The sequence below is a fragment of the Myotis yumanensis genome, unplaced genomic scaffold (assembly GCF_028538775.1).
Source record: "Myotis yumanensis isolate MYYU_CA2020_CCGP unplaced genomic scaffold, mMyoYum1.0.hap1 SCAF_9, whole genome shotgun sequence".
In the NCBI taxonomy this organism is placed as follows: domain Eukaryota; kingdom Metazoa; phylum Chordata; class Mammalia; order Chiroptera; family Vespertilionidae; genus Myotis; species Myotis yumanensis.
In genome coordinates this window covers 66,644,571-66,669,360 of record NW_027223760.1, presented here as the reverse complement: position 1 = coordinate 66,669,360, position 24,790 = coordinate 66,644,571, and the positions used below count along the sequence as shown (strand labels likewise).

The 24,790-nt window shown below is 43.4% G+C and overlaps 1 protein-coding gene across 4 annotated transcripts in view; it reads right to left on the bottom strand.

The window, feature by feature from the left end:
- The window catches only part of ITPRID1 (ITPR interacting domain containing 1), a 66,997-nt gene extending 45,294 nt beyond the window's left edge, over positions 1–21,703 (bottom strand). The window contains exons 1-6 of one of the 4 annotated variants that reach the window (XM_070424533.1): positions 21,632–21,703; positions 9,054–9,097; positions 8,396–8,574; positions 6,956–7,004; positions 6,586–6,629; positions 965–997 (exon numbers count right to left, since the gene is read on the bottom strand). In XM_070424533.1, the coding sequence (XP_070280634.1) occupies positions 965–997; positions 6,586–6,629; positions 6,956–7,004; positions 8,396–8,561 (292 nt within the window). In that variant the 5' untranslated portion in view covers positions 8,562–8,574; positions 9,054–9,097; positions 21,632–21,703. Of the gene's footprint in view, positions 1–964; positions 998–6,585; positions 6,630–6,955; positions 7,005–8,395; positions 8,575–9,053; positions 9,098–13,715; positions 13,836–21,631 lie in introns of those variants that run through there. The other 3 variants (XM_070424534.1, XM_070424532.1, XM_070424530.1) reach the window with 3 other exon arrangements.
- Between the last annotated feature and the right edge of the window lie 3,087 nt (positions 21,704–24,790).

Sequence of the window (24,790 nt, the reverse complement as noted above, 5' to 3'; positions counted from 1 at the left end):
GTGGGATCCCCTCTTTCTGGATATTAAGGCATTTATAACCTGAAATACCCTATTTAACAGGAACCTTTCTACCTTTGCTTCTCAGCCTGAAACCAGTTCCTAGTCTGACCACCTTTTGTATGCATTCCTGTACATATTTAACTTTCTTCTCATTCTATGACTTTGCCCAAGCTCCCTTTGCTTCCACCAACTGACACTGTCTTGCTTTGCCTCTTTGTTTTTCCCCAAAATCGCATCTCTCTTTGATTGACTAGCTTATGTCTCACCTCTCCTTTGAAGATTTCCCAATCTGACTACATCATCTTCATCATGGGCCAGTTGTACTAAGATCCTTTGGTTGATTAGCTCTGGAGAAATCAGGAGTGTTAGAGGGGGATTCCTGCCTCAGGGGCATCTACAATTTTGTTAGTGAGGCCGATCATAGCCCTAATAATTTGAGGCAGCACAGGCCATGTGCCATATGAATAGAATCCATAGTGGTATGACTGGTGTCTAGAAAACTGATGAGTCTCTTAGTGCAGATGTCAGGATGGGCCTTGTCAAGAATATGGAACTTGAGTCAGGACTCAAAAGAAGGGCAAGGGGTGAACAGAACAGGAAAGATGTTAATACAGGAGGAATTGGATGACTAAAGAAAAAGAAACAGCAATGGAATGAGAGCAGGCAAGACTAGAAAATCTTTTAGAACATTGGTATAGATTACATTCAGATTATGATGGCCCTGGAAAGTCTGAGTGACATTCTTGAGAGCAGGAACCATAGATTCTACATCTTTGTTCTCACGGCCTGGCATAGTTCTTTGCTCTGAATGCTTTCTTTTGATAAGCATTAAGGGAACATCTATTATGCTTAATTGGATTTACTTGGACCTTTTCTTATAATAGAGACCATAAAATTTAGAATTTGATTCTGTAAGTTCTTATTGTTTAATCAATTCCTTCTGGAAAGAGATAAGTTTACTCACCAGGGACTTCCTTGGGTATTGGAGAAGAAATATCTGAATGGTAAAAAGAACAGATGAATTAATCACCCATCAAATAGTCCACGGCACCCAGCAGGTCTTCGACAGACACTGTCTCTGTGCTGTGGGAGTTAGTGCTCGTGCTTCCACTCACAGTTATGCTCAGTTGTTGAACAAGTACACCTGGTATAACCCTAACACATGCATTTGATGTACGCATCTGTCTTTGTAGCATCATTACAATGCACTCTCGGAGTGAGGGCTGATGTTCAATTTGTTTTCTAGTGGTGGGGATGGGTTTGCCCTCTCTCTAGGTCCTCTCTCCAGCCTTTCTTATGTACAGCTTTAATCTGGAATCCCAGGTTAAGAATGAGTCATCAGCCTGAGAAGAGGGACCTTACCATCTAGGACCATGGTCCATTTAGCATCACGTTCACTCCAAGGACCATCTGAATGTCCTAGGTGATTATGGGTATAGGAAGGTCCATGGATCCTCTCTAGGCCCAAACTGAGAATCAAATTTGTTCACTTGTGCAGTTGGTGACCACTAAGAGGAGTTAACTTGCACTTGGAGCCCTGCTTCTCAGAGAAGAAAAGGAGTAAGAAGTTGAAGGATGCCCATGTGGCTCTTTCCTGTAAGTCATCCATGTGCCTTGAGCCGATGATATCTTGGAGATACTTAATGACAAGAGTCAGACCACTCAGCTAAGATGCCCTAATATTTGTCACAAGACAGGGCAGACTGGTGAGAGACCATCATTTGTGAAGTGCTTTTGTGAGACTCAAGATGCAAGCATCACTGGCGGCTAAAGAAGGATCAAGGGACGGTATCTGTCAGAAAGGAGAAACCCAAGCAATTTCTATCAGTTAGTGAGCTTGGGTAAGGAACGTTTCAGTGGCAGAGACCTCAAAGCCCCAAGAGAAGAGGCCTCAGAGGTCCAGGCTTTACGGACTGCCCCAGGGGAAGGCGCCACATCCACCTCAGGACATCTCGGGCCACCTGATCATTCCTACCAGCTAACACAGCTCCTGAAATAGCTCCTAGTCTCAGAAAAGAACCTTCCCTTTGTCTCCACCTTTTCTTCCAGCTGTCCTTTTAATTAGCTGCTCCCTTTTACTTTCCAAAGAAGTATATAGAGAAGTATTTGGTAAACACTTCTTTCCACATGAAGTCCAATAACTGCAAATGGTCCCTCCTGGAGGCCCACGGGACTGCTCCCTATGGGAGGTACTGGATGACCTGGAAGATGGGTAGGCACCTGGATCTTGTTGCTACTTCAGTGAATCAAGTCCCAGACGTGGTCATGGAGGGAAACCAGCCTCAGAACGATTCCCACTTGTCGTGGGTATCACCCCAATTTTATTCCTGTATCGGAGATTTCATTTCAGAATGTGTCCTTTACTTGGAAATAGGGTCTTTGAGGGTGTAACTAGTAAAGGGGAGGCCATGGTGGATTAGGGTGGGCCCCGAATCCTACATCCAAAGACTGGGGTCCTTAAAAGAAGAGAAGACCCACAGGGAAAAGACAGCCACATGAGCACGGGCCAGAGAATGGGGTGATGCAGCCACAGCCAAGGAATGCCCAGGGTGGACAGGAGCCACATGAAGACAGAAAGAGGCTGGAAGGAGTTCTTCCCTAAACGTCCAGAGAGAGCATGACCTTGCTGACACCGTGATTTCAGACTTCCAGCCTTCAGAACCAGGAGAGAATAAATCTCCTTTCAAGCCACCAAGTTTGTGGTAATGGTTATGGCTGCCCTAGGAACTGGTGCACCTCTCAGCATCATACGAGGGTTGTGAGAGTTTTCACAGGCTTCTCCCTCCATAGTGGCTACTTTTCTGTCTCTTCAGTTCCTTTTCATTTCACCACAGGTTTCTCCCTGCCACACTCAGCACGACCCTCAGGTCCCCCGTTTCTGGGACTGTTCCGGCTTCCACACTCCCCAGTGCAGCTCCTGGCTTCCCTGAATTCAGTGTGTGTCCATCTCACCATGGCCAGTGCCGGCACAGAGAGGCTAACAGAGTGGCTAACAGAGTGCCGGACCTCAAGCGTCCCCACCTGCCACTAACCAGCTGGGACTAGAAATCTGCACTTGACCACCCCGTGCCCCAGATCCTTCACCCGTAAATCACAAATGAACACCAGCCGGGCGACCGCACAGGTCACTGAGTTGAAAATGTGATAGATGAGAAAGGCCTCATAAACACGAAGGCTCAATTAAACCTGCAGGGAGCTAGTCCATTATTATTAGAAACCTCGCTGAAGATGAAGGACCTGGCAAATTGAAACTGCATTTCTGTTCTCACAACCCTTCCAATATCCCTCCTCTCCTCCAAGTCTTCCCCTCATGTCTGAGCCCTTTCAGGTCACTGACTTGATTCAGAGTAGGAAGGGCCATGAGGTGTGTTTAATTCTGGGGAAGTGAAGTTTTTAATACAGTGATTGACAACCCCAGAACTGGTGCCATGCGTTCCGCCATGACCTGGGGAGATGAAACGTCGGGGGATGTGAAATGCTGGCTGTATTTCTTAAGTTCTTGCCTTTCCTTGAGTCTGATCTATGATGAACAGAGGTACTTAATTTCAATTTATTGGCAAACATCTCCAGATATTTTTCCATCATGGAATGAATATCTACACTAATAAAAGAGAAACATGGTAATTGGCGTACGACCGCTACCCTTCTGATTGGCTAATCAGCGTATCCTTATGCAAATTAACTGTCAGCCAAGATGGCGGCCGGCAGCCATGCACTGAAGCGAGCAGGGAGGCTTCCTTGCTCCAGTGACTGCAGACTCCAACGTTCCCCGCCTGACTTGCAGGCCTCTGAGCTGGCAGTTTGAAACATTCTAACAAATATAGCCGGCTGGGATCTCAGAGCTGAAGTTATACATTGTTTCGATTATAGAACGGCAAACAAACCAGCAGTGGAAGCCTCAGAGCTAGAGCCAGAGCTAAAGCTGGCCCAGAAGAAAAAAAAAAAAAGAAAAAAAGGAGTGGTTGGGAGCTTCCCGCCAGCCTGAAAGCAGTCAAAACCGCCAGCCTGAAAGCAGCCCTCAGCCCTTCACCCAGACTGACCAGGCACCCCAGTGGGGACTCCCACCCTGAAGGGGGAGTGGCCAGATGCAAACAGCCATCATCTCCTCATCCAGGCTGGCCAGACACCCCAGTGGGGACCCCCACCCTGAAGGGTGTGTGACCAGATGCAAACAGCCCTCAGCCCCTCATCCAGGCTGGCCAGGCACCCCAGTGGGGACCCCCACCCTGATCCAGGACACCCTTCAGGGAAAACCAGCCGGCCCCCAGGCCTCTATCCTATATAGTAAAAGGGTAATATGCCTCCCAGCACCGGGATCAGCGGAGCAGTGAGGCCTCCTGGCACCAGATCAGCGTGACAGGGGGCAGCGCCCAAACCCCCTGATCGCCCTGCGGCTCTGTGTGTGACAGGGGGTGGAGCCCCAACCTCCTGATCGGCCCTGCTCTGTGTGTGACAGGGTGCGGCGCCCAAACCCGCCCCCCCCCTCCACGGGCCCTGCTCTGTGTGTGACAGGGTAGAGCCATAACCTCCCCATCTGCCCTGCCCTTAGTGTGACAGTGGTGGCGCCCAAACCCCCTGATCCGCCCTGCTCTGTGTGTGACAGGGGGCGGTGCCCCAACTCCCCTATTGGCCCTACTCTGTGCGTGACAGGGAGGAGCTCCCCAACCCCCTGATGGGCCCTGCTCTGTGCGTGACAGGGGGGAGTTCCCCAACCCCCTGATGGGCCCTGCTCTGTGCGTGACGGGGGGGAGGGCGAGGGGGGGGCAGTGCCCCAACCCCCTGATTGGCCCTGCTCTGTGAGTGACAGGGGGCAGCGCCCCAACCTCCTGATTGGCCCTGCTCTGTGCGTGACAGGGGGTGACACCACAACCTCCCCATCGACCCTGCCTTAAGTGTGACAGGGGGCGGTGCCCCAACCCCCCAATCAGCCCTACCCTGAGCGTGACTGAGGGTGGCATCACAACCTCCCAATCTGCCCTGCTCTGTGCATGACAGGGCGGCGCCCCAACTCCCCAATCAGCCCTGCTCTGAGCCCGACCAGGGGCTGCACTTAGGGATTGGGCCTGCCCTCTGCCACCCGGGAGCAGGCCTAAGCCAGCAGGTCGTTATCTCCCGAGGGGTCCCAGACTTCGAGAGGGCACAGGCCAGGCTGAGGGGCCCCCCTTTCCCCCCCGAGTGCACAAATTTTTGTGCACCGGTCCTCTAGTATATATATATATTGCCCTGGCTGTGTAGCTCAGCTGGTTAAAGCAGCATCCCAAGAGGCCAGCGGTTCTCAACCTGTGGGTCGTGACCCCTTTGGCGGTCAAATGACCCTCTCACAGGGGTCGCCTAAGACCATCCTGCATATCAGATATTTACATTATAATTCATAACAGTAGCAAAATTACAGTTATGAAGTAGCAACGAAAATAATTTTATGGTTGGGTCACAACATGAGGAACTGTATTTAAATGGCCAGAAGGTTGAGAACCACTGCAATAGGCCAAGGTTGTGGGTTTGACCCCAGTCAGGTAACATACAAGAAGCAACCAATGAATGCAGATATAAGTGGAATAACAAACTGATGTTGTGCTCTCTCGCTCTCTCCTTCACTCCCTCTTCCTCTCTCTTAAAAAAAATCCATTAAAAAAATAAGCTTGGCAAAGAAGAAAATCTCAATGAATTTATCTAGCTTTTCAAGTTTAAAAAAAAATCCAAATTTAAACTGGTTTGTAGCCAACCATCACCTTAAGTTAAAAGGCAGTGAAAAAAGTAAACTAATTAAAACCAGCCAAGTAAGGAACAATTTGACTAAAAATTGTTTTCTCTAATCATTAAACTCCTAATTTATGCCATTTTTACATACATTATTTATGGCATTTCATCAATTTAAAAACACACTTTTTTTCACATTCTAACATGCATACAGTCAGTACTGCATTTCATTTATAATTGCCAGGGATTATTGTTTTACTTTCCATTGAGTGGAACTTAAAGTGTGAGTGCATTTTACAATCAAGGGGTCTTCGATTCTATGAAATACAGTATTTCATTTACTGAAGATGGAAACTGTGCAACTTGTAATTAAATTTCTTTTTCTTTTTATAATGCTCATATCAAACCTCTGCGTAACAAGGGTGCTACATGTTCTGCCTCAGAAATACATGTTTGCTAGAGATTACAGTCATTTGTTTTTTTTGAGAACAAATGCATTATTTTGAGACCAAAGAAGAGAAAGAAACTAGATTTAAAAAGAAAAATACAATAGACAGTGAGGAGAAACGAAACAATTTCATTTCCATAATTACATTCTTGCAAAACATCTTCACAGAACCCGGTGAATTTCGGCTACAACTTGAGCTAATGTGATGGCAAGAGTCCTGGTTTCCAGCCCCACCTGCTGCTGGGTAATCCCCAGGCGTTCCTGAGCCTCAGTCCTGAATATTAAACAAAGTGACAGCACCGGATGGTTGTTGAAATCGGTTCTATTTCTAGGAACCTTTGACAATTCTCATTTTAAGAAGAGTTATTTGCACAGACATGTCAATACAGCTCCTACCAGGGTTCACATACCCTGACTGCTGCTGGGGCCTCTTGTCTTACCTGTGTGGTCGGTGACTTGCTGAAAGTTTTCATCTACAGAGACACTGTAAGAAACAAAAGTATTGTGAATCAAACAGTGTGTGTAAATAAGTTAGACCAAATTGCTCTGTAATTAAATAGATGAGAGCAAATGCAGAGCTAGGCTTTATTACCATAAGACGTTCGGGAAGCCATGAGAAGCCAGGGGCTGAAGGAGTACCCTGTTTTGTACTTTTAAAGTGGCACATAACTTGTGCAATAATAGAGTAACCTATCAAGCACACAGATAAGATGAAAATCCCTATAGGTCACCCCTCACCCCAGCAGGGTTACTCATTGTTTTCATGGATCTTTGCGAGAGAAATGTACAAGGGCACAAACACACACTTACAAGGACCCAGAGTCCAGCCACCGCTGAATACTTTCTTGTTTGGAACCGTCTACAAATGAGAAAGAAACAGTCAGAGCACAGCCAGTTAAAAAGACTATTTCATCATTCAGCCACCACCCCGTAGCCCCACTTCCTACATATTTAGGTCCATGTTTCTATAAGCATATTCATGTTTTCTGTAATCATCCTTTCCTGGAAATGAAGGATGAACTTGCCAAAAGACTGCAACTTAAAAAAAATAAAACCCAAAACATAAAAGGGAAGAAAAAGAAATCACCAAGAGCAAGAGATGTTGGAATCGTGCTGCAATTACCTGGCATGAATGCAAAGGGTGAACAAGCACATGAGACTTTTGTCTTTCTCTTGTTGGATGGAAATCACCCGGGAGCCCCTCCGGATTGAATTGGGACATTTACCTAAGGCAGCTAGCCAGGGATGTTTATTTGCAAGGCGTTCTCTGCCAGGTTAGAAACCAAATTTGCATTCATTCCAGGGACAAATTGCACTAGAATCCCAGGATTGCCAAAGGCACCCTGCGTTAAAAAGGCACCAGCCTTTTAAGGTGGATCTTTATCCCGGCACAACAAAGGGTCACCAGGCAGAAAGGAGAGGATGCAAAGGCAGCGTTTCCGGGCTCCAGGCTACTCTGAGCTGACTTTCTTGGACTTGAAACCATCAGAGAGGGAGCTGAATTACCCCCTCACAAGGTGTCTGGTGAACCAAAAAGGCCAGTGGGACAGGGAGGTGTTTATTCTTAAGTTGAGGTAGTGCGAATGGTGGTGAACAAAGAAGAAAAACCAGCCTGGCCGGCGTGGCTCAGTGGTTGAGCATCAACTTATGAACCAGGAGGTCATGGTTCGATTCCTAGTCAGAGCACAGGCCGGCTCGATCCCCAGTGGGGATGTGTGCAGGAGGCAGCCTATCAATGATTCTCTCTCATCATTGATGTTTCTATCTTTCTCTTCCTCTCCCTTCTTCTCTGAAATCAATAAAAATATTTTAAAAAGAAAAATCATCAGTTACATCATAGTAGAGGCAGAAGTGTCTCCTTCGTTATTACTCTTTAAGCTGTTAAATGATTATTAATGCCTCATGTAAAACCCAGTAAATAAAACCCTTTGGTTAAAATAAAGCCTCATGTCTCCAACACAGACTCCACACAGCTCTGGTGTTCTGGGGGGCTTAGTATGGGGGGTACATGGTACTGGGAAGGAAGCCGAGTTCATTCTTTAGTTGGACTGTTTCCATCAAGGTCTTTGAGTGTCTGTAGGGGACGTCAGAAGTGCCCATTTCATAGAAGTTTCTGGCATCATGCCAGGAATGCTGGTATCTTCAAAGCCAAGTCCATGCTCTGAAATTATGTGCCCCCAGCCCAAAGCCCCCACATCCCTCACCACCCCCAAAAGGGCAGTTTCAGACACCCCGAGGGCCTGTCCTCACCTAGCGAGGGCGTGGGGAGACTCTGGCCTTCCTCCTCAGAGCCTGGAGGCGGCTGCTCTTCCAGAGAAGCCCAGGCCCTCTTGGTGGACCGCAGGATGCCTCTCCGGCTCCTCTCCTGGCCTCCTCGAGGGCTGTCAGATCCATGTGACTTCTCCATCATCATCATTTGGCACACTGATCTCAAAGCAACACAAACCAGACACAATGGGTCAGCTTTTGGGCTTGGCTCAAGGAGAGGGCAAAGGCCAAGATGCTCACAGTCCAATGAGTAGATCCAGGTCACGATCTTTGGTAGCTTGGATCACCCACAAGCCAAGTTCTGTGTTTCAATGCAGAGAAATGGTCCCTTCTCAGTGGAGAGGCAGCTGGAGACCAGGGACTAATGTGGCCTCACCCATCACCAGGCCACATCCACACCCTCGTGGATTCAAGCTGGCTGTCAGGGATGTGGTCAGTGAGCAAAGAAGTTGGCCAAGTGGCTACACCCAGCCACTGAGGAAGCTTAAAAGCACTGAGGAAGCTTAAAAGCCTTCAAATCTGTCCAACTGTTACATCTTTAAAAAACATTTTTAAAGCCCTAGCTGGTTTTGCTCAGTGGATAGATCATTGACCTGTGGACCAAAGGGTTCTAGGTTCGATTCTGGTCAAGGGCACCTACCTTGGTTGCTGGTTCCTCCCTGGCCCGGGCCCTGGTTGGGGCTCCTGCAACAGACAACCAATCGATGTATTGATTATTCTATTTCTAGCCACCACATAGGCTGCTTAATATTTGACCAATGCAGTTCACAGCTCACATTTTAAAAAGATTTTAAAGCTATGCTCGTCAAAACTATAAAAGTGAGAAGAATACAACTTTGTTCCTGTTACTCATGGCTTTGGAAGACCACTCAGTAACTCAAGCCACAAAACCAAGCCAGGAATGCCCTTCTGCTCTTCCTCCCTATCCAAGTATCAAAGCCCACAAATACTTGCAAAGATTTCCGAGTGATTCAGTGAAGTAGAGGCAGATCCTGGGGAAGAGAGTGTTCTGTCAACACTCTGCTGGGAGGAACAAGCAGCCTGCGATGACTTGCTCTGTGGGTGGCTTCCTCCCACCATGAAATATGTGAAGGGTGCTCACTCCTGCCATTTAGGAGCAAGCTGGATTAAAGGCAAGGCAGTTGTGCCCAAGTTGGAACCCAAAGTCAGTTCTCTTGGACTTTGAGTTTTCATCTTTTGTGGGTAAAAATAAGCAAACAATGATTAATTCAAGAAGCATAATATAGCTTCCTGGATACTTGAAATGCCTTCAAGGCTGGTAAGGTTGGATCAACTGATTTGTTGACTGCTATCCCTGTTTCAATCCCTTTCCAACTTTAAAGTAATTTTTCTTTCTCAATGAATCCCTCTTTTCTCCTCATTTCTACTCGTGTCTTCTCAACATTTGCCTCGCCTCATCCTAGAGGGAGAATGAAAGGATGTTCATATCTATGATCTCCCTTGGCCCCCCGTTCCCACATCATTGCAATCCAGGCTCTTCATGCACACCATGTTCCTGATACACAGAACTACATGTTCTCAAACGCGCCCTCCTCGCTGATCCCATGGGGTACAGATGACCCTAGCAGCACTGCCCTTTTCTTTACTGAATCCCATTTCATTGAGTTCAAAGAGAACTTACTCTACGGAACTTTTCCTCCTTACCCATCTCTACTCCCACCTTAGCCTCTTCTGGCACTCACAGCAACCTGTGTAACCCTTATTGTAGAATTCTTCACAGTCAAGTGGTTTATTTATACTTCTGCCTTTCCCACTCAACCAAAGGAACTCCTTGGGGACCAGGACCGTGCCTTATGCATTTTTGTATCCATGGTACATAGCCTAGGACATGAATAATAATAGGTAATCAGCAACAACTGTTTAATGAATGAATGATTACTTCTGACCCTGGACTCTGTCTTTGCTCTCTGTGGGTGGGAATTGCAACTTACTTATCTTTGTAGTTTCTATCATGTCAGGCACCATACTGTGTACTAGTAGTTGCTCACAAAAGTGCATTAGGTACCTGTGCTCCATAATATCTACTAATTCAACTTAATTTAATAGTTTACTATCTACAGTGTACAAAGCAACTTTGAGGAGCTTACAGTTGGTTATAAGAAATAGTACTTATTAACTATATATGTTGAAGCAGAATATAATATGCATTTTGGGAGAAGTACAAAACAACTGTTCTCAAATATTAAAGGAGGAAAATGTTCATTCAGGGGCATAAAAAAGGCTTCTTGGAAGGGGAAGTATTGGCTCCGGCTCTTGAAGATGAGATAATGGGTAGGCAAACGTTCCAGATAAGGGGATTAAAATGCATGTGAGCAATTATAGCATAAATTTTACCCAAGGGCTATTAAGTAGTGGTTTTGCAACAATTAAACAGATGTTCTTCAGTGTTAGCTTACTGAAATCACAAGTCATCTTAACCGACGGTGTGATGATTAATTTTATGTATCCACTTGACTGGGCTACGGGGTGCCCAGATATCTGGCTATTCATTGTTTCTGGGTGTGTCTCTGATGGTGTTTCCAGAAGAGAGTAGCATTTGACTCAGTAGCCTGAGTAACACAGATTGCTCACCTCGTGGATGGGCATCATTCAACTTGTCGAGGCCTGAACAGAAGAACAAGGTGAAGGAAAAATTCCCTTTGCTCTGCCTCTCTGAGTGAGTTGGGATGTTAGTCTCTCTATGCTCTGGAACTGGGATTTACACCTGGTTCTTTAAAACTGGTTCTCAAGCTGTGGACTCACACTAGAACTACACCACCAGCTTTCCTGGGTTTCCAGCTTACAGATGGCAGATCATGAAACTGCTCATGTCTCATAATTGTGTGAACAACTTCCTTATAATAAATCTATAGACAAATAAATAGATATAGATATAGATATTTATATCTCTCCCCCTTTCTCTCTGCCTTTCTCCCTCCTTCTATAGATATAGATGATATAGATATAGATTAGAGATAGAGATAGAGATAGAGATAGAGATAGAGATAATAGATGGGTATGGATATAGATATAGATATGGATATGGATATGGATATGGATATGGATATGGATATGGATATAGATAGATTCTATTTAATTTCTCTGGAGTACCCTGACCAATGCAGATGGTGATTTCTCTTGAGAATACTTTTAGTTGAGCTCTATTACACATCCCTTTCATATACCCTTCCTAATACCTTTAGAAAATGAGTGATCAGGGGAAGGGGTTGGAGGTTGGGTAAAAAAGGTGAAGGGATTAAACAAAGACAGAACAACGCATAGACACAGACAACAGTATGGTGATTACCAGAGGGAAAGGGGTGGAGGGAGATAGAAGAGGGTAAAAGGGAAATATAATGATCAAAGGAGACTTAAGTTGGGGTGGTGAACACACAATACAGTATGGAGATATTATAGGATTGTACACTTGATACCTATATAATTGTATTATCCTATGTCGCCCCAATAAATTTAATAAATTTTAAAAAATAAACAAACAATGATGGGTCAAGCAATTCACTTTAAGATCTTCAGGTGTGCAAATCTGAAGTTTAAAAATATATTGTCATACAATAAAAAATTACATCGTATTTCAGTCCAATAGCAAAGGATCTTAATGGTTCTGTCCAAGAACACAAAGAAATATATCTGGTAGTGAGGAGAAGAAATCAAGATTTAAGCCAGCTACTATGTCTAAGTCCCCTTTCCGACGGCACTATTTTTTACTCCTCTGACATCAGAGATGTCACCCACCTAAGAAACACAGAGGGAAAAGAGTAACTTCGCAGTGGAGAAATTCAGCAGATAACATCTTAACCAAGTGTCCGTATTCACATCTTGGGTGGGACATACGACAGTGTGTTCCTCCTAACATGATGCACTGAGAAGGATGCCTCCTTGTTTCTGAGCTATTCCTACCCCAAAATGCATAAGCTGTATCCAATCATAAAGAATTATCTAGTAAGTCCAAATTGAGGGACATTTTACAAGGTGACTAACGTGTTCTGGTTTAAAGATGTCAGTGTCATGAAAGACAAATAGACTCTTTAAAATATTTTCTTTTGTACTCTGCAGTAAAATTACAAATATTGTAAGGAAAAAAATGCTCATTTTCTCTGTATCATTTGTCTTCTTCCTAAAACATTCATGAACGTGCCTGATTTACCTTGGAAGTATACAGAGATCACCTGTGACTGTGCAGAGTCCCACCATGCCTGGACCATGCTCTCAGAAGGTGAGCAGTGCTTTCCAGTGTTTGGGACACTCAGAGCACCTCTGCACCCAACTCCCCTTGGGCGCCCTCTAGAGTCCTGGAGGAGCCTGATCTGGGAGGTGACCAGTCCTGGGTTCTTTCAGCCTGGCCCTAAGGTGCAGCCTCCAGAGACAAGGAGGTCAGTATCTCTCAGCACGCAGGACACCCACATGGGGACATTGCTAAAGCTCTGAGCAAGGCTCTTCAGGCACCAGTCAGGCGTCTTAACTGTCAACCAGGCATGAATCCTACATAAAATCCTGATCATAATCAATTTCAATATCTAGTTGGGAAACTAATAAGAAGCCTCATGTTAACATTATGAGGCAAGTATCATTGAACTCTGAACTCGTTTATTATCTTAATGTTTTAGCCCCGGTATCAAATCACTTCCTAATATGGTATAATAAGACAATGATAATTAGGTGGTTTTTCAATAGAAAATTAGAGTGTTTTTATAGTGATAAAAGTGGATGCTCATTTATTTTCTTAAAACCCACATATTTATACCAAAAACATTGCTGTTCTTCCAAAATTCAAATGTAACTGGTGTCTCTTATTTATCTGGTAAGCCTATCCCTGAATCCTTTTTTTCTACTCTTTCAAAAGGACTTGTCACTTCAATAACAGGTTCCACCTGTACCAAAAAAATCCCACATGGCCCCAGCACCTCAAGCTCAGTTTTTATATTCAGTGAATTCACTGATTGGTTAGTAACCAAAGAATTTAACCCTTTCACTTCATCTTAGCGATTAGATTTCCACGATTAGATTTCCCTCAGATTGTAAGGGGAAAAGTTACCAGTGAACACGACAAAAAAGTCCAAAACTACAAAGAATAGTTACGAAAAGAAAAATACAATTTCTGCACCTCACCTCAGAAACCTGCTTACAGTAGTTACGATGTAGGGGAAATACTCTGCTAACAGTTGTGAACCTAGACCTTCCCATTCCCTGTGTTTCGGATCTTCCCGTGTTAATGGCAGTTACCCAGGGAGTCATGGGGTGCAGAAACCATCCAGGCCAGAACCCACGACAATTAGATGCTTACCTTCTTGCTAATGGTCTTTCTTCCCAGGAATCACCCGGTCACACAGCAGCAGGTAAAATGCTTTCAGAACATGCCAGCGCTGCCCTTTCATTCCAACTGAGAGAAAATGAGAACAGAGAACTCCTATCCCCTCCCCCACAGGCTGGGAAACAAACAAACACGTTATGAGAATTACTACAGTAGAACAAAAGTGTCTCCGCAGAGCAGTGGCCCTTGCAGCTTGTTCTCAAAGGCCTCTGGAGAGAACTTGGATACCTTCCTGCTTCCTTGAGCATCACAGCTGGGAACACTAAAAAGTCCTTGTGACCACAGCACTGTGGCCCAGGTTTCCATCTGCTCTTATTTAAATGTTAGTCATGGAAAGCCAGGACAGTCTGCTCGCCAAAGTCCATGGTCAAGTGGAGGATAAAGACATTTAGTGATTCTCTCTACCCAGCCTCTGAAGAAAGGAAGCCGTGAGGAAGTAGTTAGAAGTAGTTGGAGTTATGAGGAACTGGACTCAGGGGAAGTGTGTGTGGGGAGGGGGTACAAGAGTTCCAGCTGCGTTTTTATTTCTGTGAACCCTTCTGCTTTTTCTTCAATGCCCTTTGACCTGTTGGCAGTGGCATCAGCCCTGAGTGCAGGGCTGAAAACTCCTTTGCTGAGGAAGTCCAGTGAACGTGTCTTCATTTGGTTACCATGGTGATGATACTGTGTGTCACCAGCCCCGATGATTTGCATTGCAAACCATCACTGGAAATGGGGACAGCAGAACTTGATATTCTGGATAGAGAGACTCAATTCACAGGAAAGTTCAGAGGGAACAAAACATAAATATATATGCATACTCCCGAACACATAAGGAAGGGGGCCGACAGTAAGGGCTAACTGTCAGTCCTACCCTCCTTGAAATTTTAGTATCTATAAAGTATTTATTTGGAAGATTCAGACAGTTTCACTTTAGACAGGCAAGTAAGCACATTATCAACCTCATTTTTAAAAAAAATTTTTTTTATTGATTTCAGAGAGGAAGGGAGAGGGGGAGAGAGATAGAAACATCAATGATGAGAGAGAATCATCAGTTGGCTGCCTCCTGCATGCCCCCTACTAGGTATCCAGCCCACAACCCGGCCATGTGCCCTTGACTGGAATTGAACCTGGGACCCTGCAGTCCACAGGCTGACTCTCTATCCACTGAGCCAAACCAGCTAGGGCTATCAACCTTATTTGTTAAAAATTAAACTTCACAGGCATATTCAGCATGCATCTTTGTAAAGGGCATCATACTAAACCACTACCTGATAATTACTATATTCCTGAGTCACGTATGACAGCAATACCCTTCATTTGGATAAACTGCATTATTAGAATTTGAAATGATGGAAAAGACCGTATGCATTTCAGATTATATCTAAATTCTAACACACAGGAACCCCCATATTTAAAGAGGAAGTGCTGAGGTTGTCTTCAAGAGAAATGAGGGGAAAGGGCCTTACCAAGTCTCCCCTCTCTCTCTCCGACAGCTGGTGAGGTTCCTCTGTGGAGCTCCTAGTGTCACTGAGCAGGACTGGAATAGCCCTCCACACTGGCCCTCACCCTATCCTGGGAGAGTCCCTGTCTTTTAGGATTTCTCCCACCTCCACCACCAGTATCTGAGACCTTTACTCTCAGGAACCAATCTAGGAATTCTGCGCTTAACAGTGGTGACAAAAATCAGATGATGATAGCCATCATTTATTATTGACTTGTGCCAAACCCCTCAAGTCAACATTTTCTTACTTGATTCTTCCAAGTAGGAATTATTTTTAATTCCCATTTTATAGATGATGAAACTGAGGTTCACAGATATTTTTAAAAGTCACACAAGTCATAATGAAGAGAGCCAGGACTCAGGCAAAACTAGGTCTATCTCACTCCCAAATCCATACTCCTAACAATAATATTTATTCTCAGAGTTCAAAAAAGAGTATACCAACAGCTCCTATACACTTCCCAAAGGGTTCACTCAGGGAGGGAGAGCATGTTTTTCAGAAATGTCAGAATCTTTCTCAGTTTTTTAATGATTCTGAATAGAAGTAGATTTAGCCTAGTTGGTCTGGTTCCACCAAGTTAAGTCAGAAAATTGGTTCTTGTTTGTTGAGAGAGTTTATAAATCCAAGAACCATCGCTAGGAGACAAGAGCTAAAGGTAGGCTTTCCTTCCTTCCTATCCAAACATAATCAAGTTCAGTATTTTTTCAACATTCCCAATGAGCCAGAAGCTGACTGGAAAATACCAACTCTATGTACAGTACAATGAAATGATGATTGTGGCTGATTGGTAGGCTAGTAAGCTACCAAAATAGATGGGAGGCAATTCTTTCCTAAGTACTTGTTAGTAGACAGGAGGATGCCAAGTGCGTATCATGAGATTGGCTCTATGTTCCACCTCATGGATGTTAAGATGGTGTTTCATTTTAGGAAAACATTTAACAATGCTTATTATATTTTACCCCTTAGAGTTAAATTTAAAACATCATGCATGCTCAACACATATTTGATATTCACTCATCACGATAAATCTTGCTCAGTCAATTCAATCATTTTTACGATAAAGATCCAAATCAAATTCTACATTCACTATTGGGGAAGACCTTCCCCAATTTTACTCTTATTTTGCTTATGCTTGTCCCACAGCACTTACCACATTGTGCCTGCTATTTGATCATTGATCTTCCATTGGAACTCATTTTGACCCTAAGGAGCCTTTTGGCAATGTTTGGAGACATTTTGGTTGTCATAGGAAGGTGGAGAATACAGTAAACACACTGTAATACAAACAGCAATCACCCAACCCTATAAACACACAAGGTTTCAATCCCAAATGTCAAGAGTGTTGAGACTGAAAAACCCGGTTGCTCAATAAATTGCTTGGGACTTGGAGCCACAAGTGCTTAGTTCCAGCTCTGGCAAGTCACAGCTCCCAGACTCACGAGTCTCACCAGCAAAATGCAAATACTTATTTTATGGATGTTCCCTCCAAGAATTATGGTAGGGATCACTGCAATAATGCATGAGAAACGCTTGTCCACTTGGTGCAATCATTGTTAGGTGTATGGTGATTGTGTGAGTGATGATGACAATGATCATTGTGCAGGCAGTCTGAATATATAGGTCTAGCAGTGGTTCTCAACCTTCCTAATGCCGCGACCCTTTAAAACAGTTCCTTATGTTGTGGTGACCCCCAACCATAAAATTATTTTTGTTGCTACTTCACAACTGTAATTTTGCTACTGTTATGAATCGTAATGTAAATATCTGATATGCAGGATGTATTTTCAGGGGTCGCGACCCACAGGTTGAGAACCACTGGTTAGAGCTCACTGAGGACATCGAGGCTGGATTTCAAATCTGAACTCAAATGTACTCACTTAAATTTCATCTCAATAAGTATTTATTGAGCAGCATCTCTGGGCTTGCGTTCTTCTAGGTACTATAGTAGATATAAGAATAAGATATTCTCCCTGAATTAAGGAGTTCATTTTTTTGGATAGAGATGGAGTCATACACAAAAAGTTACAACACTGTGTAAAATAACCGAAGATAATAAAGACTAGGTGAATAAAGTTTTTTAGAAACAGAGCAATTCAAGATATATTTTACGTTTATGAGCCGCTTTATACTGGCAATAACAACAACAAAACACACCCTTTTTTTTTACCACCTCGCTTTACTGATCCCTCTGGGGGGAAATGCACAGTCTTATGACTTAGATTACCCACTTGACAGAATAGATTAAAGTGGATAAGAAAACTAAAGTTGCTCTTTAACAATGAACATGTTAAATATGACCACGTAGAACACTAATGAAATGGAAGTAGCTCTCTAATCTTGAGTCCTGAAATGGGTTAAAAAGCTATGACTCCGAGCAGCCACGCATGCTGTGAATCCCTCATTGCCACACTGAGGTATATCATGCTTCCAGAATGCAAATGAACGGTATTTGGGGGAAGTTTTCCAGGCCACCCAGGTAGCTGAACTGTATTCCCATTTACTCTGTTCTCAGGAAATAAATGTCTGATAAACTGAACTGAAGTGTGATATAAAAAGTAGGCTTTAATTAAACTGAGGCCCTTATAAAATTAATGATTCTGCTATCTCTCTGTTTTTTAAAAAATATTTTTTGTTGAAAGTATTACATATATCCCCCTTTTTCCCCCATCAACGCTCTCTAGCCCACCCCTGCCCCCTGTCCCAGGCCCTTACTATCCCACTGTTTGCATCCACAGCTTATGCATATATGTATATGAGATCTATGGTTGATTATCTCCCATTCATCTACCCTGCCCCCACCTTTCCTCCCAGATTCCACACTCTGTCCCATGCTTCCATGTCTCTGGATCCACTCTGTTCATCAGTTTATTTTGTTAATTAGATTCTACATATAAGTGAGATCATGTGATCCTTGCCTTTCTCTGACTGACTTATTTCACTTAGCATGATACTCTCCAGGTCCCTCCATGCTGTCTCAAAGGGTAAGATTCTTCCGCCTCTTAATCAGCAATGTTCTCTGGCTATTCCATTCCTAACCCCAACGGACACTGATTGCTTGAAATATCAAGTTCATGTAGAAGAGCGCATTACAGTATGTTTTTTCCTATTGGGCTGCAACAAATTACCACAAACTGAGTAGCTAAGACAACACAAATTTATTATATTATTGTTTTGGAGGATAGAAATCCAAAATGGGCCTCACTGACCTCAAGGTGCCAGCAAGGCTATATTTCTTTGAGGGGCTCTCGGGGAGAATCCATTGCCTGGCCTTTTCCAGCTTCCAGAAGCTGCTCACATCCCTTGGCTCATAGCCCCTTCCTCCATCTTTAAAACCAGCATTGTAGCAGCTTCAAATCTCTCTCTGATTCTGATCCTCCACTTCCATCATCACATCCACTCTCAGACTCAGAATCTCGGGCCTCCCTCTAATCAGGACCCTGGAATCCAGGTAATCTCTCTTTCTCAAGATCCTTAACTTAATGTCATCTACAAAGTCCGTTTTGATATATAAGGTAACATATCAAACATGTTTGACTTCTTTGGTATGGGGCCATTATTCTGTCCAATGTATACCCATTATCTAGTGAAGTGAACACCTCCAGTGTGGAATTCCATCTTCGCAGCAAACTCTGAGTTAGGCGGCTTTGGTACCAGTCACATGTTGTCACAGAGCAGTTTCTACATTGATTCTGTGAAAATGGTGCTTTTAGGAAGTATGACTGGGTATGTGAGGCTCTATTTACAGCTACATGAGCATGTAGTTCTCTTAATCATATAAAATGTGATTTTTTTCTTAAGAGTATTGCTTTGGTGACACAGACTTAGATTTAGGTCTAGGCTCCACCATCTCCTATCTGTGCCACTTAGAGTAAGCTGCTTTCTTTTTCTGAGCTTTACCATCTCTAACTCAGCTGCATTTTTTACCTCCCTTATACTACACCCCACCACCCCTGAAATTTCCCTCGGTAAGGTTTGAAGGCTGTCCAGGGTGTCTTAACTTATATAGGGAGAGGCATAATTGAACTTTATAGGCATCATGGAAACAAAGAAGTAGAAAACAAATAAGATCATATAATTTGGGTAGACTTTTTATTTGAAAAGGCTAAGGTTTGATATATTAATTCTCTTCTCTGAAAATATTTTCAATATTTATTTTCTAGAACCCATAAACATATAACAAAAAACTATCTAAATACCCTATAAGACACCAAGGTGATAAAATATAATGTACATTATAAAATACTAGAGGCCGGTGCACAAATTTGTGCACAGGGTGTGGTCTGACCAGCCTGCCTCAATGGGAGCCAATTAGGGCCGGGCTGGTGGGTTGGGGGGAGGAGACGTGGGTGGTTGGCCAGCTGACCCTGCCCCCGCTCAGGGTGGGGGGGGCCAATAGGGGGCGGGGCCTGCCTGGGGGAAGGGCTTCAGGCAGTGGCCCCACCCCCGATGGGGGTTGGGAGGGCTGATCAAGGGCAGGGATGGCTCGGGGGAGGGGCCGTGGGCAGTGGTGGGGGGCCTATTGGGGCCCCGATTGGGCCCATTGGCCAACACTGTGCACTTCATAATGACCAGTTGTTCCAGCCATTCTTGTCACTTGGCTTTTATATATATAGATTATGTTTATAAGAGAGTTTTTATTATTAGTCACCTGGCCCTTCTCTCTCCTTGCCCAGCTCTTGAGATTCCCTGAAACTTTTCCAATCTGCTCTGTGTGCTCTATGATTCTGGGAGTCCAGCTCTTTTTTCCTTCTTTTGTTTTTTAAATTAAACTAGGTTCCCAAATGTACTCCCTTTCTTTCCCCTTTTTATTAATATTATATTAAATTTGCTAAAAGCTTAATTAGGAACTTAGTATTATATTAGCAACATAATTTATTGAAGATAATTCAAAATATATAGATTATTTCTTTGCTTAACACAATATCTTTGGCATCTTATAACATGAAACAGAAAATCATTAGTCCCATCTGTACTTGTAAAAGAGCTTCTTGGAATCTGCCCTGATTTCTTCATTCTCTTTTCTCATTCTCTCATTGACATTCCCTCCTTCAGTCATTCTTTCTTTATATAAAAACATGTCAGTTTGACTCATTGTAAGCATTTTAAACTTTACAATGTATATAAAACAAAGTGATAACTTTCTGCCACCTTCTCAACCTTGTGAAGTTCTTATAATCATTCCCAATCATTATTCTCCAGGATTCTTATGAACACCTGCTAGATTTCATGCCATGTCCCAGCATATAAATCTGACTTACTGTTTACTGGCCACATAGTAGTCCATTATATGGACATACCACAATGTGTCTCTCTCTAGTTCTTTCTTTACTGTTACTGCAGAAGGCAGAGTGTTCCCCCTTATTTCATTTATCACTATTATTTAGTGGAGAAGTATCCAAAAGGAATGAAAAGGCAGCCCTACTACACTTTTCTGGAAAAAAAATCTTTTCTCTCAAACTCCCTCACTTCTTGATTTTTGTCTTGGAGGAGTTGGGGAAGTGGTCCAGTAAAGTTGTTATTTAGCTGCTATTGTCAACCAGGGTTAGAAAATTACTAGAGCACCATTTCCCTCTCTCCTGACAGTTCCCCAGTAACTCTGATTAAAACAAGCCAGCCTCACATCAGAACTAGGAGAAGTGAGAGGGAGCCCTGGGCTGACTTCAAAAAAGTGTTTTCTGAAAATATAATTGCTTTTATCATACAGGGATGCAGACAGACAAATAGACACACATACATATACACATGTATATAATACATGTGTATATGTATGTATATATTTATATATTTAAAGCAATTGTATAAATAGGTTCTATTGTCAGATTGGAACATTCAATTTCATTAGTATTTGGTGTATTTCATTGCTTGACAATGTATATCTGTTAAAGTTGAAGTACCAAGATACCACTGTAATTATGGCATTCTGAACATTGTTCTCAGTGACATCCTCACACAAAAAACATCACCATCTGGAAACCAGAAATGGAACACCATGCTTGTAAGCAATTCTTACCTCTTGGATCTCTCTCTTTCCCTCCCTCCCTCCCCCCTGGGATTAGCTAATTCTCATGACCATATCATTATTTATTGTCTATTCTTAGCCACAACTTTAGATCATTTTTTATTTTTGATCTGCACCTATGCATGAAGACTCATATTTTATTCTCCTCTGTCTCTTCTTCAGTGAACTTGTCAGCCCCTTCATCACCAACAGCATTTAATATCATTCTGTTTCAACAGCTGAGGTCTCACCAATTTCACCTGTATTCAACCCAAGCCTGTTAGTTTAGTTACAGTCGAAAGATTCTTACCAATAGGAAGAGGGAGAAAAGAAGCTGACTTTCAGTGATCAGGGTGAACATGGAGGTTGCTATGGCACAAAGAAAAGTTCATAATAAATAACCTTACCTGTCCCAGTTGGTGTAGAGCTCAGGGAACAAGCTAAGTCCATCCCTAAGGAAGCTGATCCTCACAGCCCCCTCCACTGGCCTGCATCCACCTGCAAGGGAAGCTCTGCTCCTGAACTGTGCACCTGGACTGCTCCTGAAGGAAACAGTGCAGCATTTGATTAATCTTACATAACATTTTCATAGTCCACGCCCATTTGTCCCAAGGAAAAACCTCCCTTCCCAGTCTTTTTGTATTAGGAAATATTCAAAGCAGGGGACCGAGACTTCCTGCATTCATGGGCCCCACAAGATTTTTGGAGGTCTACCTTGTGCCAAACTCTTGGAGAAACACCTCTCTCCTACAAAGTTTGCAGCCTTTTGGGGGTCACAACTAATAATACTCATGGAGGAGTATTGAGGACACAGGGGTAGAGGGGTCTATTATCTAATGGGAATTTGGAAAGGCTTTGCCAAGGAGATAATGCCTGCTATGAGTTTTGAAGCATGAGTAGGACCTTTCCTGATGAATGAGAGTTGAGCTAGGCTTGAGGCTCTGGAGAGGATGCTCAAGGCAGAGAACAGCGTGGAAAAAGGCACAAACGTGAAACAGAATGTACATTTTGGGAATTGCAAAGTCTGTATGGATGAAGCATAGAGTATGTGGAGAGAGAGAGAGAGAGAGAGAGAGAGAGAGAGATGAATCTGAAGAGTAGGAAGCCTCACCTGGTGGGCTGACTTATGACTTAGCAAACAGTAATTGGGAATCTGGATACTGTAATGCAGTGGTTCTCAACCTTCCTAATGCCACGACCCTTTAATATAGTTCCTCATGTTGTGGTGACCCCCAATTTCATTGTTACAAATTGAACATAATTAAAGCATAGTGATTAATCACAAAACCAATATGTAATTATATATGTGTTTTCCGATGGTCTTAGGCGACCCCTGTGAAAGGGTTGTTCGACCCCCAAAGGGGTCGTGACCCACAGGTTGAGAACCGCTGCTATAATGAGTCCATGGTTTAATGAATGGATTGAGCATATTATTTGTCACTGTGAGAGAGAAGCACTGAAGGGAAGAGTTCAATGTTTAATTCGTTACTCTGTATGCTCAGAGAATGGGTAGTCTGATTGGTCAAATGACCTAGTTTGAATTAGGGCACTGAACACCACCTTCCAAATAATTAGAATAATTAGATTACATTAAATATTAAAGCTGTCATCAGTACACGTGAATATTCCTTCCATATTTCAGAAGGTTTTTTAAGACTTTAGAAAGGCTCAGGACTGTAGTTGGCATGGACACCCCTCTATGGGGTCCAAGGTGATTGCCAGCCAGGTCTGCATGGGAGGAGGTGAGCTTAGGGTTCTCCTGTTTTAAAAGTCACTTGCATTTAGAGTAGTTTTACACTTTCATGCTCCATGAAGCGCCCTGAAAGATTGCATTTGGGCCAGTGTAACAAATGAAGAACTGCACTAAGAATGTTATACAAACAATCAGGATAAACCACCCTTCCCCACGTGACCTAGCAAACATATGGTCTTGTGGTTGAAACTTGGCAAGTTCATTGTCACCAGAACCCTGGAAGGAAGGTGGAATGAATTGGTAATTTAATCCCTAGGTCAGACCTCTGTATGTAATATTTCCCTGTTCCCACAGAACTGGCAAACCCTTAAAATAGTAAGTGCACTCTATTGTTAACATTTCTCCCGCCACTGAAATCATATTAAGGATTCTAATTTGCTCCATTAGTATTGGGTTTACAGCTTCAGTAAGTGTTTTAACAGCCATTCTTTTACTTTGCTTCTAAAGACCTGTTGGATACCCAAAGCAGGTAAGTTCCCCCCGCCCCCCTATTACATTTAACACATCAGAAGCAAAGATTCAGAAAGGTGACTTGCTTTGTCCAAGCTCACATGACCATACTACAATGCATGCTCCAGTCTCCAAGTCTGAATACTCTGGTTGCGAAATTATACTGCCTTGAGGACATCTTCTTGAAAGGGAGTTGTCCACAGTCAGTAACCTGTACTGTTGAGATGGTCTCCAGGAATTCCTGACCATTTCCCATAGTGCTCAAGTGATTTTAGATGGTCCACTGTCCATCTTCCCTAGCTTTCGTCAATGTCCTGGCCAGGTCATCACCTAATAAAAATGGGCTTGTTTCCTTCCACCTTGACCTTGACTTCTCTTTCACTGGTTTCCACAGGTTCTGTCTCTTGCTGTTACTTGGACTCTCTCTGCCCAGTATCCTAAAGTTTCACATCTCTCATAAATGGCCTGTCTGTTTGCAATTTATTTCTTTCATCATATTGATTTTTTATTGGTCCCAGGAAGAATATGGATTGCAGATGATGAAACAAGCAACGTCTCAATCCTATGTTTGATGCAGCCCCCTGCGCAGCATCTCAGATTCCGGTGACCTGTCAGAGAAGATGAGTCACTGGGGCGTTTAGGCATAAACCTAACTGCCCCCAAGAACAAGGGTAGGGTACAGGACTCCTCCATTTCACACCAGAACCAAGATGGACATTCTGGGACAGAATGGTAATTACCCAAGGTAGATGGGGTGAATGGCATAAGTCAAGAGAAAATCAAGACCATATCTATGAGCATAATGCAGCATGTCAAGTCTAAGGATCAATGAGTTTTTAACAGTAATACAGTAATTCCTGAGCAATGTGGGGTCCAGGATGGTGGTAGAAATGAGATTTGCTTCTCTAAGACCCAGGAAGGGATGGAAAGCAGATATTTAAGCAGGAAAGAATAGCTTGCATTTGGTTTGGGGATTAGTTATAGGGTGCGGGCATGACTAAAGAGGGGTAAAATCTTAACCAAATACATAGATCTATGAATAGTCATCTGCAGGACCAAGACAGAAAGCAGAAAAAAAGGAAGTGCTAGAGAGAGGAGACGTTAAGGGGTGTGAAAACACTTAATGGAGCTGTTACTAATGGAGCAAATTGGAATCATTAATGTGTTTTCAGTGGCAGGAGAAATGTTAACAGTAGAGTGCACTTGCTATTTCAAGGTTGGCCAGTTCTGTGGGAAGAGGGACATATCAAGGATAGGTATCTGTAAATCCTGACTGCATACCTGAATCTGGTACTTTACTTTTCAATTGCCGATGAATCACTGGTCTCAAGTTCATTTGCTAATTTATACTTCAGGGCTGAAA